Source organism: Podarcis pityusensis (genome assembly GCF_964106645.2).
Source record: "Podarcis pityusensis genome assembly, chromosome: 7".
NCBI classification, from domain to species: domain Eukaryota; kingdom Metazoa; phylum Chordata; class Lepidosauria; order Squamata; family Lacertidae; genus Podarcis; species Podarcis pityusensis.
In genome coordinates, this window is record NC_138031.1 from 39,085,310 (window position 1) to 39,099,473 (window position 14,164).

The following is a 14,164-nucleotide window of genomic DNA, read 5'->3' on the forward strand; positions in this document are numbered from 1 at the left end:
GCAATTGTAACATACCTTGAGAAGTTTAACTCCTCTGCTCAAACTGGTGTTGGATAACACAAAGGATATCTTTGTTATGCTGCCTATATCACCAACGCTTAACTGTTCAAGAAAACAAAATGTTGGCTGAACTATACATGTCACACATTCATTCTGATGATTTTTATTATTTTCTCTTTCACCTTAGCTCAGTTTGAATCTTGAGGGTGCAATACTATACACACTTACCTGGCAATAAGTTCCATTGAATTTAGTGATACTTCTGTGTAAGATTCATAGGACTGCATTGTAAATGAAGTTGCTAAAATTAGTTTTTAATGTGTTGAGCCACTGCATATATTTTATATGAATATTGTTGGTAGAACATTAAAACCCAGTTAATTCAAACTGTTAAAAGCAAAGGTTGAGGAGAATACTCAACACACAACATGCAACATCTTGGTAAAATTCCATTCGTCAAATGTGTATTTCTTTTATCAACCTCAGTTTTTAACAATCTCACACTTTTTCTTTAAATGCTGTTCACTTTATCCTTAAATACTAGCAAAACAACCACCACCACAATTGTAGTTTCCATATGTAAGTTAAATAAATATGAGTTTTAAAGGGTTTCCTTCAGAAATTAGCATCAAACGTTATGAGACTGCAAATGTAAGAACATTAGGAATGGATACTATTATTATTATTATTATTATTATTATTATTATTATTATTTACCGTATTTACCCGAATCTAATGCTCACCTTTTTGGGCCAAATAATGTTGCAAAATTAAGATGCACATTAGATTTGATGGCACATTTACATTTGCCAGAAAATACTATTTTTGGTTTCAAGGTTCTGAAAATTGATTCAGATGCGATGGCACATTAGACGTGAGTAAATACAGTATTATTCTTTCTTTATTTAATTTCTATACCGCTTTTCATTCAAAGATCGCAGGGCGGTCTACAATATAAAAACACCAAAATACAGAATAAAAAAAATCCTTCCAGTAGCACCTTTAAGACCAACTAAGTTAGTTCTTGGTATGAGCTTTCGTGTGCAAGCACACTTCTTCAGATACAGTGTGCTTGCACACGAAAGCTCATACCAAGAACTAACTTAGTTGGTCTTAAAGGTGCTACTGGAAGGATTTTTTTTATTTTGACTATGGCAGACCAACACGGCTACCCATCTGTAACTGGAACCAAAATACAGAACATGGTAACAAACAAAAACAAAATTCTACATTTCAATGCCGGCATTCATCCATATATAACCACAGAACTGAAATCTACATTCTTAGGTGGAGGCATATTTGTATCAGTTAAAAGAAGTTAAATTTTATAAGGAGCTGATAAGGGTTGCATTTATTGCATGGGTGCTGTTTGGTGGCCATTTTAAAGTCTCATATTTTTTTGGTAAGCATGCCTTTCTTTAAGGGGGTGGCCAGTGCAGGCCACCCTCTTGGCTGATCATTGTGGGATTTTTCCACCCACCCAGTACACCTCTCCCAATGGTGGTTTGTGCAGGGTTGTGGCACCCAATCTCTGTTAGGGGTGACTCCCCAGCACAAAGTCAATCCCCACTGGGTATCTATCAGGTAGCAGGTGGGTTGCCAGATGCTGGATACATGCCCAATTCCTTAGCCAAACCTACTATTCCCTGTAATAAATAAAGTTGTGATTTAATTGAACCCAATATCGGTTTCCTGTGTCCATTCTTTCAGACCTCCCTGCACTGGACATCATGTGCCTGTGGCAGCAATGCAGTAGAACTGTAAAGTAGAACATACGGTGTATGCTACAAAAAGAAATTAGAAACCCACCAGAAATGGATCATTTTTCATACTCTGGACATTCTGTGGAAGAGATACCCCATTGGTTCCATACACAAGCACTTTTACAACAGGAATCTTTTCTGGAACATGGGCACAATCCATCCACATCTTCCATTGTCCTTGGCTTCTAACATCAAACATTTTCACTGGGCCAGATGTTACAGTCATTTCTGAATGGAAAAAATACCCAGTCAACAGCATGATGCCTATTTAAGTTAAATATTAATGTCAGTTCCAAAATGTATTACAGTACTCAGCTATATTCAGTATTTCGTATTTTCAGCCTCATCTTAATCTCTTGGGGTGCCATGTAGCAGGCAATACTGGAATAACATCACAGGAGAACACATGATTTGTGGTCTGAATTGGTCCCTAGGATTGCAATATTGGGGTTGGATCTTGTGGAAGGGTACCATCTGTGCCGTATCTTATGTGCTTTGAAAATAAAGCCTCTAGATTATTCTGAATGTAGGAAATTGGGGGATCTTAAACTGCATTAACTTCCAATAAATCTGAGTTCGATTTGGGTAACCTATCTTGGGAATGCCTTAAAGGCTGTTATGCAAGTGATTCCTAAGCAGTTAAGGATTTAGTTCTTTGCACTCATACTTGGGAATTTCTGTGGGACTTCCTTATGAAGAAACTTGTGTTGGGATTTGGGTGCTGGTTCTTCAGCATAGACTTTGGCAAGTACCATAAAACAAAAAAGTTACCTTGCAGTGGAATTGAAAGCTCCGTAAAATCTTTTTTTGAATGTTTACTGATCCAGTTATTGTGAACAAAGGTATATGTGGTAAAAGGGTAGTTTCCTTCTTTTATTACAATCTTCTCTAGGAACCAATCATCTAGAAAAAGAGAGAAAGAAATAGGTTTCCATTTCTGTCCAGCGACTGTTTTTGTGCGTGGTCTAAATGATTAAGAATTGTAAAGCACTTGCACATGCAAAACTCTACAGAAAGGAATTAGTTAATAATAAGGATGATTATATGCATTTCCAATGAATGCTCAACAAACAAAAAAAGCCTTGGGGAATTCAAGGATTCAACAGGAATACTTGAAGGGTCCAATCAATTTATGGGGTGAGTATCAAGCTCATTGATCATGTTGGAGTGCTGGATGCATATGTACTGTGTGTTTGTGTATGTGTACATATATACATCCATATACTCTCTCTCTCTCTCTCTCTCTCTCTCTCACACACACACACACACACAGCAACAGAATTCACATAAACAGCCTTGATTGCTAGATGCAGAAGAGTGACTAGAAGATCTTCATGTATAATTTGTTGTACAGACAGTGCTTAATTCAGTAAAGGATTTTGTCTCTAGTTATCCACACTCATTACATGCAGTATCAAAAAGTGGACTCACATACTGGCAAGTCAAATTGGTGAGATAGCCAGTCTTCTGTTCTAAAAGTACGGTAAGTGACGATTCAACCCTATAAATGTATACTCAAAAGTAAGTCCTATTGAGTGCAATGGAGTTTACTCCAAGCCAGGTATGTATAGCACTGCAGTCTCAGTGAGTGAGTGTATCTGGTGCTGCTGGGAAAACATGAAAATATTTTTTTGCAGCTACAGACTAGTATAGTCACCTTTCTGGTATTTGATACAGTATACTCAACATATATACGTGTTTTCATTTTGTACCTTTGTTGAAACTTTTAAAGCCTACAAGGACATGGCTCAGCTTCCCAAGGTGCACTGCTTTGATTGTGAAAACATCCACCTGTAATTTGAGGGGAGTTAATAGCATTGGTTTAGATGAAGCGAGATGCAACTGCTATTAACATGCAAGAACTGTAACTAAAATTTAAGCACTGCAAAAATCTTTCTTTGGATTTTTTCACTACATAGACAAACATTTCAGCTAAAGAAAAGAAATAACATTTTCTGTAAGTTCGTCGTAAAAAAGATCATTAGTGCGAGTGATGTTTTAAGTGTCAGTGACTAGTAAGACTTTATTGGAAATATTAGTGTATCACATTATTAAGAAGTGCAGTGTTTCCTGGAGTGGTTTAAAGTTCCAGTAAACTGCTCATTTGTAACAGAGCTTCTAGAATGAAACAAATAAAATCAGATGAATTATAGTTATTGCTCAAAGTGACCTTGCCTTTCTTCTGAAGTGTCTCAAATTAGCTTCAGATAGAGCTTGGGTACTAAGCTAGATTGGCCTAACCTAGGATAGCAAATATATCAGTCATATTTCTCTATTTTCTACAGACAAATCTTCTCCATATTATAATATATGAAAATACCTCTATTAAATAAGATATTTCTTGGTAGCAGTAGTTAAACATTCTATGTTGCTCATTTCCCCCCATGAATACTAATATTATTTCCTTGGCATTTATTTATTCCAGAATGAGTCCCCCTCCCCTCAGTACATCTTCCATCTCATACAACCTTCTTATATTAGAAATATCTTCTGTCTGTGAATCCCGACATTTTAAATTGGACCTATGCATTCAGTCGCTTCTGACCAGTTTTCTCCCTGATTTATTCTCCAGGCATGCAGCAAACACATGTTGAAATGATGACTACATGACGGAACATATTTGACCGATAGAGCTGGAATGACTAACAGCACATTGTATGCATATCTACTTGGAAATAAGCCCTATTAAGTTCGATGAGTCTTACTCCCAGAGTGGAGTTCAAATCCCCACTCAACTATGAAACTCACTGGGTGATCTTGGGCCAGTCATTCACCCTCAGCCCAACCTATCTCACTGGATTGTTCTGTTGAAAGTATTGGGGGGGGGAAGTATACCACCTTGAGCTCCTTGGAGGAAAGGTGGAATAGAAATGTAATAAATAAGGACTGCAACCTAATAGATATGCCCTGTGATTTACAAAATACACATGATCTCAATCTGGGGTTCAGCAGCACAAACTATAGACAAAATATGGGATTTACTTGCACATGTCACTGATCCAGCACAGGATTGGTTCAAGAAGCTTGTGAGACCAGAAGCAGCATGCTAAGTGGGGCAGAGTTGCTATTGCTTACCAGGAGGGAGAGGGAGATTGGAGATGTTGGTGCAGCACAAACACACTGGAAGAGCCAATCAAGTGTTCCTACAGGTGTGTTTGCTCCATGCCAACCTCCCTGCCATCTTGCCCCTCCCCATAAGCAACCCACCTGTTGGGAAGGTAGCATAGAGTCTCCACCCCACACATCGAGCTGTTTCTGCATAAAACATGTATGTTTTAAATGTTTACCTACCAGCTCACTGAAGAGCAGAAATGGGTACAATTCAAGTTTTTAAAGTCCCATTGATTTTGATGGGAGAATTGTCAAACAAGTACGGTAATTTAGCTCTCTTCCACTAAAATCGGTGGGACCTATAACCACTTAACTACTTAACTTTGGCTGGATAATAATGTTCATTGACAATAGTGGGGTCCCATATGAATATTCAGATTCTTTTTGAGGGAAAATACTCTGTGTACAATGGGAGAGATGTTTACGTGTGCACATTTGCTATGAATTAATTTTACCTCTCCTCTGCTGAAAGTGACTGGACCACTTTTTGAAGGATTAAGCCATCGTTTCCCAGAGTCTCCCCTGCCTCCTTGAATACAAATATAAGCCTCTCCAGTGGCATCAGCTTTCTTTTTGTCTCCGGTGTGTACATGGATGGAATATTCCACAACTGAAGTAAATAAATATATATATATATCTCACTCTAATGAAAGAAATCTTTGAAACTGTTTGTCACTGGCTATAACGTAGGATTACTTGATTATTTACCAGGCTGCTCAGCTGTTGCAAAGTTTTATGGACAAGCCACTAGACATACATTATTAACTAAACGAAGGGACACATTTCATTTTAAAATTTTCTCTCTTATACTGTAAATATGCAGTTGTTCCAATATCTGGATGAAAAACCTGTTTTGTTGCCATTATTTCATTGACTGTATTGCTGTTTTTTTTCTAATCAGTACCCAGTTTATAGAATCAGAGCCCATTCATTCTGGTTACCACAAAATCAAATGCTAGAATAAAAAGGCTGTGTCAGTCCTAAACCTTCCAACATATAGCAGACCAGGCAGAGAAAGTAAGAGGGGAAATGTTATGAACCCCATTACACATATGGGAGCCTCATTCAACTGCATTTTGCAGGTTCAGAGATACATGCCAATGTAAATTCATGAAACTTATTCTGAGAGAGATCTGCTCATATATGTAATTGGTCACAGGGACCAACATGTGTTTATTTCTTTTATATCCCAACACTTTCTACCACCATGGGGCTCAAAGCTGCATATATGAAGTTCCTAGATAGTTTCACATCTAGACACTGACCAGATCCAGACCTTCTTAGCTGCACCAAATCTATGGCTTGGGGATCTCCCTAGGATCCTAGTGGGGGAGACAAGATATGTGGGATGTTAATGCTGTAAGCCCCTCCTTCCTATGCTCAGGTTGCAAATATGTGCAAATAAAACCACATATCCTAATGACACCACAGTCTCCATTTAGCTTCATTCCACAGAAACCAAACCCTGGGAAAGCATCTCTGGTGTCTCTCACCACTTGGAGATTGTGGAGCATGTAACTATATTCATGTGTCGTGTGCTTGTCTGATTTGAAGAGTCCTCATGCTCCGCATTCTTCCCTAAACAGTTTTCTTCTCTTTATAAAACGTCACTGACATATCTACGCCTTAGTACCCTAAAGTGAGTTTGCTAATTAGCTGCCCTGGGGGGGGGGGGGGAATAACCTAATTAAATTTGCATAAAATATATGATTAACTTGCTCATATGAAGCATCTCTGAAACCAAGAACAACCTGTTCTAACGAAATGAGATAGTTGCTAGGGAAGTAGTAAGTTCCGCCCTTACTCTGTCCTCCCGAAATATATGGGTACTGCCCACTCACCCTCTGTCTGTTTTCAGAGATTCTTCACACAAAAAACTTGAACAAACGTGATCAAGCTGATCTGAGCTGCAGTGTAAACTGCTCACAGATCCTGGAACCATTCCTGCAGAGCTTCTGTGGCATTGCTTCTAATCGTTCTTTCCAAATCAGCAGGAAAACACTAAGGATTGAATCAGTTGACTGGCTCTGAGGAAGAGGAGTCAGACCCTCCCAAGACCTCTGGGGCTGCTGGGGCTGCTGTTACAGTAGAGCATCCCAAGTTACCAAGCCCTTAGGACATGGGCAGAGCCAGGGGGCAGCAGTCCCCCCACATCAATAAAAATCAATAAAAATACATAGCAAACTCAGGTTCTGCTCCCCCCAACAAAAGGCCTATTCCCCCCCCCCAAAAAAAATCCTGGCTGTGCCCATGCCTAATGACACCTTGGACTCAGCTATACAGCTGCAAATAAGTGTGTTGTAAAGTGCAATATACAAATGTGACACTAGGTGGTGACAGGGAGTTATAGCAAATTCAATTTAGTTTTCAAAACATTTTTTTAAAAAACAGCATGTTCATAGCTTTTCTAACCCCCATTTACTTCTTTATTATTAAATGTATACCCCACCCTTCCTCTGAAAGGGGCCCAGAGAAGAAAACCTTCCCCCATATACGACATATGGATCCCTTCCTTGACTCTGGACACACACACACCCTTTTATCCCCAGCCACCAATTGATCTCAGTTGAGACATAACAATAAAAAACTCTTAAACACCTAATAATAATAAATTTTATTTATATCCCGCCCTCCCCAGCCAAAGCCGGGCTCAGGGCGGCTAACAACAATCAAATAATCAAACAATCAAATAATCCAACATTCTAAAACATTTCATTATAAAAATTAATTAAAATCAAATTAATGGCAACCGTTAAGCAAAGTTCTGTGCAGGTTGCCAGAGGAGGGAGTCAGGCTGGGCCCTGACCAAAGGCCTGGTGGAACAACTCTGTCTTGCAGGCCTTGCGGAAAGATGTCAGGTCCCGCAGGGCCCTAGTCTCTTGTGACAGAGCGTTCCACCAGATTGGAGCCACAGCCGAGAAAGCCCTGGCTCTAGTTGAGGCCAGCCTAACCTCTCTGAGGCCTGGGACCTTCAGGATGTTTTTATTTGCAGACCGTAGGTTCCTCTGTGGGGCATACCAGGAGAGGCGGTCCCGTAGGTACGAGGGTCCTAGGCCGTATAGGGCTTTAAAGGTTAAAACCAGCACCTTAAACCTGATCCTGTACTCCACCGGGAGCCAGTGCAGCTGGTATAGTACCTGATGAATGTGATCTCGCAGCGAAGACCCCATAAGGAGTCTCGCCGCGGCACTCTGCACCCGCTGGAGTTTCTGTGTCAGTCTCAAGGGCAGCCCCACGTAGAGCGAGTTACAATAATCCAGTCTGGAGGTGACCGTCGCGTGAATCACAGTGGCTAGGTCAGGGCGAGAGAGATAAGGGGCCAACTGCTTAGCTTGGCGGAGATGAAAAAATGCCGCCTTTGTTATAGCTGTAATCTGCGCCTCCATAGAGAGGGAGGTATCGAAGATTACACCCAAACTCTTAACGGACGGTGTTGGCACTAATTGCACCCCCGCAAGAGATGGGAGTTGCCCCCCCCAATCCCATATCGCCCCGTCCCAGCCAGAGGACCTCTGTCTTCGAAGGATTTAACTTCAACCGGCTTCCACGTAACCATCCAGCCACAGCTTCCAAACATCTGGTCAGTGTGTCTGGGGCCGAGTCAGGATGGCCATCCATCAACAGATAGAGTTGGGTGTCATCGGCATACTGATGGCAACCCAGCCCAAAACTCTGGACAAGCTGGGCGAGGGGGCGCATAAAGATGTTAAAAAGCATCGGGGAGAGTATCGCACCCTGAGGCACTCCACACACCAAGGAGTGGTGTGATGACAATTCCCCCCCCAAGTGCCACCCTCTGTCCCCGACCAGAGAGAAACGAGCGCAGCCATTGAAGGACTGTGCCCTGGATCCCCACGTCGGCCTAAAGCCATACCGCATGATAATCCTTAATCAACATAAAATCTCAAATTCTCAACAGCACAAGCCAGCCAAATACAGAATGACCTTCAACATGATCCTCACGAGTGAGAAAAAAAGTGAGTTATTTTTTTAAATAGCACCAGGATTTGACCTTTTGGAGAAGACCTCTTGTGAAGCTAGGCTATGCCTATAGTCTCACAAATCTTGGGAAAGAGAAGAGGCAGAATTACGTCTTGCAGCCCATCTGTTTTCACAGCACAGGCAGGAGGACAGGAAATGTCTGTACTTTGCTCTGGAAGACTCAAATGAGAATTTGTGCTTTACCTAGTCAATCTGCTCTAAACAGGCCTCCCATTCTGAAGTCTGATGGCATGGCAGAGCCGGCCTGCCCATGAGGCAGGGTGCAGCAACTGCCTCAGGTGGCAGAAGTAAAAGATGCAGTGCTCTGCCTGTCCCACTGCTTCTGCCATCACCAGTGAGATGGAGGCATTCTGGCACATGGTTCTACCACTGGCAGCAGACGTAGAAGGGCAGGAGGCAGCAAATCTCATTTCGGCTCAGGTGATGAAAAGGGGCAGGCCACCCCTGTGGCCTGGGATGCGGAAGGAAAGCAGAAGAACATTTTTGGGAGTCCCTGACTATTAAGTTTAAATGTTTAACACAGCATACACACAGAAATACCATTTTGAGAACTGTAATTTTCAAAACCCTTCTCTGTAGAATGCAGGATAATCTTGTCCTCTAAGAGTGGAAGAAAATGGATAGCCAAACTTACAGACCACATTTCAATCATGGCTTTTTAAAACCTTTTGGTCGCAGTCACAGCAAGAGCCACATTTCCACTGAAACATTTTAGTGCAACACTCAAAATGTCATTTTTTAAAGGACTGTATTAAGCAGCTGTGGCAACTGCTGCCTTCTCCTCACCTTTCTGCTGTACTATAGCTAATGTAGCTAAAGTGGCTGCCTAATATGAACTGCTTTAAATATATGTAGCTGGCAAGGAGCTCATGTATAGGTGCTGGAAGGCACTCATCCAGCAAAGGTGAGCACTCATCCAGCAAAGGACAGTCTCCCCTTGCCTTGCACTCCTTCTAACTGTAGGATTTTTATGACACAGTTTTTAAAAATGGCTGGGCCAGCATATCACCTAACAGCAACTCTAGATTCGCATAACAAGGCTATTCTCCACTAGGGAACAGCAAGCTGGAAATGGTGTTCTTATCTGTAAGGTATAATATGCCTTAGGTAGGGGTTTTCCAACTTTTTGACCTTACCCTACCAAGCACCCAACATCCACTACTTTATGCCCATCTTAAAAGTGAAAGCACGTGGAGATTCTCAATGCCAGCTGTGTGTAGCAGCAGTGTGTTGCTCAGTGCAAAGATTTATGGACTTGATGGGTATGTATCTAACACTAGGATTAAAAGAAGACTAGGATAGTTCTGACCCCCTATGGACAGAGCTATTGGAACTGAAACAGTGGGATGATAGCCTGAGATTCCCAAATCAGGTTGGGATAACTGGGAGGCTGGAATTAAGAAAAAATAGTGTTGGGCTGTGTTCATACTCCCATTTACTGACCCCCACCCCCTTAAAAACCTACAACAACATTACTGTTTGATGCATCATTTCTTGAACCAGCTAAACACCAATTCAAGTCATTAGGTAAAGGTAAAGGGACCCCTGACCATTGGGTCCAGTCGTGACTGACTCTGGGGTTGCAGTGCTTTATTGGCTGAGGGAGCCGACATACAGCTACCGGGTCATGTGGCCAGTATGACTAAGCCGCTTCTGGTGAACCAGAGCAGTACATGGAAATGCCGTTTACCTTCCCGCCGGAGTGGTACCTATTTATCTATTTGGACTGTGACGTGCTTTCGAACTGCTAGGTTGGCAGGAGCAGGGACCAAGCAACAGGAGCTCACCCCGTTGCGGGGATTCGAACCACCGACCTTCTGATCAGCAAGTCCTAGGCTCTGTGGTTTAACCCACAGTGCCACCCATGTCCCTATTCAAGTCATTAAACTAGTCCTAATCTGTCTCTAGCCAAGGTGTGAACACCTTGACTTAGGTAAAAGACATTCCCACCCCATCAATACCCCCTGGTGTGTACACAGTCAAATGAATCAGGCACTAATGAAACTGGGCATGTGAATTGTAGTTGTTTAACCAACTAGAACTCATTTGATTAAACAATTAACTAATTGGTTAAAGACTGCATAATTTAAATTGGGGAGTGACAACAGTGAGTTATATCCAACATAGCACCATGTGAGCATTCTGTCACCGGCACAGAGAAGGCCCTACTGCTGCTTTTGGCAACTGATCTTATCTAAGTCTGTCTATTGTTATACCAAATCTTTTTATACAGCTGCTCTTTAGTGTGATTCCTGCTCTTTTCAACTTGAGTTGCATATAATGAATTTCCCATTAGATTGCACCCTTGGCAACTAGAAATGTATGATTTCCCGTTATAAAAGCAAAAGGTCTACTACCTGTCATTTATCAGGGGGAAGGCAGATAATGTAATGCTCAATAGTTCTGATTCCATGCACGCATGCTGGAGCACACATTTCAGAAGATTTACATGCACAAAATATTAAAAGCCACACTGTAAATCCCGTGCCAAATTTCAGTGGGTGTCTTCATCAGCTTATTTATTTGCAACTGGCTGCGAGGAAGCAAAACTTAAAAATAGTGGCAAAGGACTTGAAATTTGTCTCCAGGTCTTGCTCAATTTTGAGGGATTTATGTTTAAATTCCAACCCCAACTTCTCCTGTCACATTTATTTTTGACTGACAGCAGGAAAGCTGGAGGCTTGGTTTTTGTATCCCAGTGTAGTACGGAATAAATGGTAACTTTGGCCCCATCTGCACTGCACATTTAAAGCAGCATCATTTCAGTTTAAACAGTCATGGCTTCTGCCAAAAAATCCTGGAACTTTAGTTTAGGGTACTGAGAATTGTTATGATATCCCTAGTTCCTTCACAGAGCTGCAGTTACCAGAGTGGTTTAACAGTCAATCCCTTTCCCCCAGGGAACTCTGGGGATTGTTGCTTTCTGAGGGAAATAGGGGTCCCCTAACAACTCTTAGCACCCTTAACAAACTACAGATTCCAGGATTCTTTGGTGGAAGCCTTGACTGTTTAAATTGGCATGATGCTGCTTTAAATATACAATGCAGACGAGGCCTTTATTTCAAGCTAAGTTACTGCTGGGTTTACATTCCCTAACCCCCCAGCATAGACCTCCATTTCCCCCCCTCTTTTTATTTAAAAATATATGTTCATGGTAAAGCATTTCAAAATGGAGGGATTCTGGAATTTCCATAGGCACAAGAGAAAAAGGCCAGGAGAAACGGTGTGGTTTACGATTTCAGATCTAAGCACATGCATAGCACGATAAAAGCATGTGTCCACTCAGAAAGTCCCACTGAATTCAATGAGGTTTATTTCAAGGTCGGCATGTAAGAACTGCAGACTTAGTAGAAGTCAGTCTCTCAAAACTTGATGGGATTTACTTCTGAGTAATATGTTTAGGATCACTCTGTAAAACTGATCATGGAAAACACCACAAGAAGGAATAATAAGTAAGAATGATGACAGATGACACATTTGAGTACAGATAAGGGGGGAGGGTAATAAAAAAAAGTGCTTGATTTCAAAACTTTTCCTACAGTTCCTATTATAAGCCTCTGCTATTCATATTGAGTAATACATAATAAAAAGGGATGAATTTAGATATTGTGACATTTCAGTCATTCTTTAATAAGTCTGAGGTATATGTATAGAAAGGATTGTATCATGATTGAAGTAAGGATTTTCAAGGCCAATTTTGCATCGAAATGTGAGAGACACTGGCACATGAGAGACGTATTGCTAATAATGATGGGCACCAAGAAAAGATATTCTGGTTAACTGTACTTAGCTTATTTTCAATGCACTTACTTTGAAACAGAATATCAGCAGAAATTAGTGTGGAAAGAAAGATGGTTATTTTAAATGACATCTTTCTCCCACTGAGCTGTGCCTTTCTTAATTTGGTGGGGGCGGAGGTCTTCTTTATGTCTTTCCCCCTATCATTGTTGAAAAAATTATGCCATGCTCCCATTAAAACAGACCTACACTCAAGAAAACCTAGCATTTTGTAACAGTTTATTTGTTTCTATTCTACTATATTTATTTTCTCACATTTATGCTCCACTTTTCCTCTAAGGTGCTGTGCATAGTTTCCCACTCTCTCCATTTTATTGTCACAATGACCCTGTGAGGTGGGTTAAGGCTGAGAGATTGTGGCTTTGCTCAAGGTCACTGCAAGCTTCACGCCTGAGCAGGGATTTAAACTGTGGTCTCTCCGGCCCTAGTCCAACACTCTAACCACTATGCTGCAACTCTTCATTGTAATACAGAGAAAACAAAGGCAGCAGGGAGAAGCATGGTAAGCAAAAAGGAAGTTTCTTTGTATGACCATTACTTCAAGGATATTATGCCATTATTTAAATGGTGATATTCTAGACTCTAGAGTAAAATATAGTTCTGTGCTTGGTGTAAAGGCAGATCAACATATTATTTGAAAAACAAACAAACTTAAATTGGAATAAATATTGGAAAGTTTGCTTTTGAGATATGAAGCCAGGTCTCTCAATAATTTGGGCAATTAAGTGGTATATTAAAAATTATGATGATGAAATCATCATCATCTGTGGTTACTTAGAGGGTGGCTCCTCCTGTGTTTGATGCTCACTCCCTACATAATAATAATAATAATAATAATAATAATAATAATAATAATTTATTATTTATAACCTGCCTATCTGGCTGGGTTTCCCCAAGATGCTACTTAGTTTTATTAGACATTGGGCAGTGTGCAGAGGCTTTCTCGCATCCTCCTTTCAGCCACAGATCATTGCCCACCTCCAGCTTCTACTTCATGTGTCAGAAATAGTAGTTTGTGGGAATGCAGTTGTGTGTACATGCATGTAGGGGAGGAGATTGGCAGACAGCAGATATTCCCTTCCCCCTGTGCTTTCTGCTTGCGTAAGGGCCGTTCTCAAATCATGCTAAAATTCTGTGGAAAAGGACTGCCACCACATTCTAAACACATTTGCTCACAAGTCCCAATATTCAGGAGAGATGGCATCAGACATCCTAGATCACATCTTAGAACAGGGTGAACCAACAACATAGCCCACATACGGCCCACGAGGTCTTTTTTGGAGGCACTTGCTAAGTACCAAAGCTGCAACGAACAGGAAGTGACAACATGAAATCCTTGCCCTGGTTTTTGACCACTGAAGGTCACCTGTCCCAGCTGTGGCTGAGAATTCTCCTTGGGGGTGGGATGCGGAGAGAGAAAGAGGGATGAGAGAGGGGGGAAAGGAAAAGAGCAAGATGTGTTTTCTCCAGCCAAACCAGCATTGTTTCTT

The 14,164-nt window shown here is 41.2% G+C and overlaps 1 protein-coding gene across 3 annotated transcripts in view; it reads right to left on the reverse strand.

The window, feature by feature from the left end:
• RP1 (RP1 axonemal microtubule associated) overlaps window positions 1–14,164 on the reverse strand; it is a 186,153-nt gene that overhangs the window by 48,222 nt on the left and 123,767 nt on the right. For all 3 annotated transcript variants that reach the window (XM_081013254.1, XM_081013252.1, XM_081013253.1), the window contains 5 exons: window positions 5,330–5,484; window positions 3,476–3,554; window positions 2,535–2,666; window positions 1,810–1,991; window positions 16–102 (listed from right to left, as the gene is read on the reverse strand). In XM_081013254.1, the coding sequence (XP_080869380.1) occupies window positions 16–102; window positions 1,810–1,991; window positions 2,535–2,666; window positions 3,476–3,554; window positions 5,330–5,484 (635 nt within the window). The remainder of the gene's footprint in view (window positions 1–15; window positions 103–1,809; window positions 1,992–2,534; window positions 2,667–3,475; window positions 3,555–5,329; window positions 5,485–14,164) is intronic.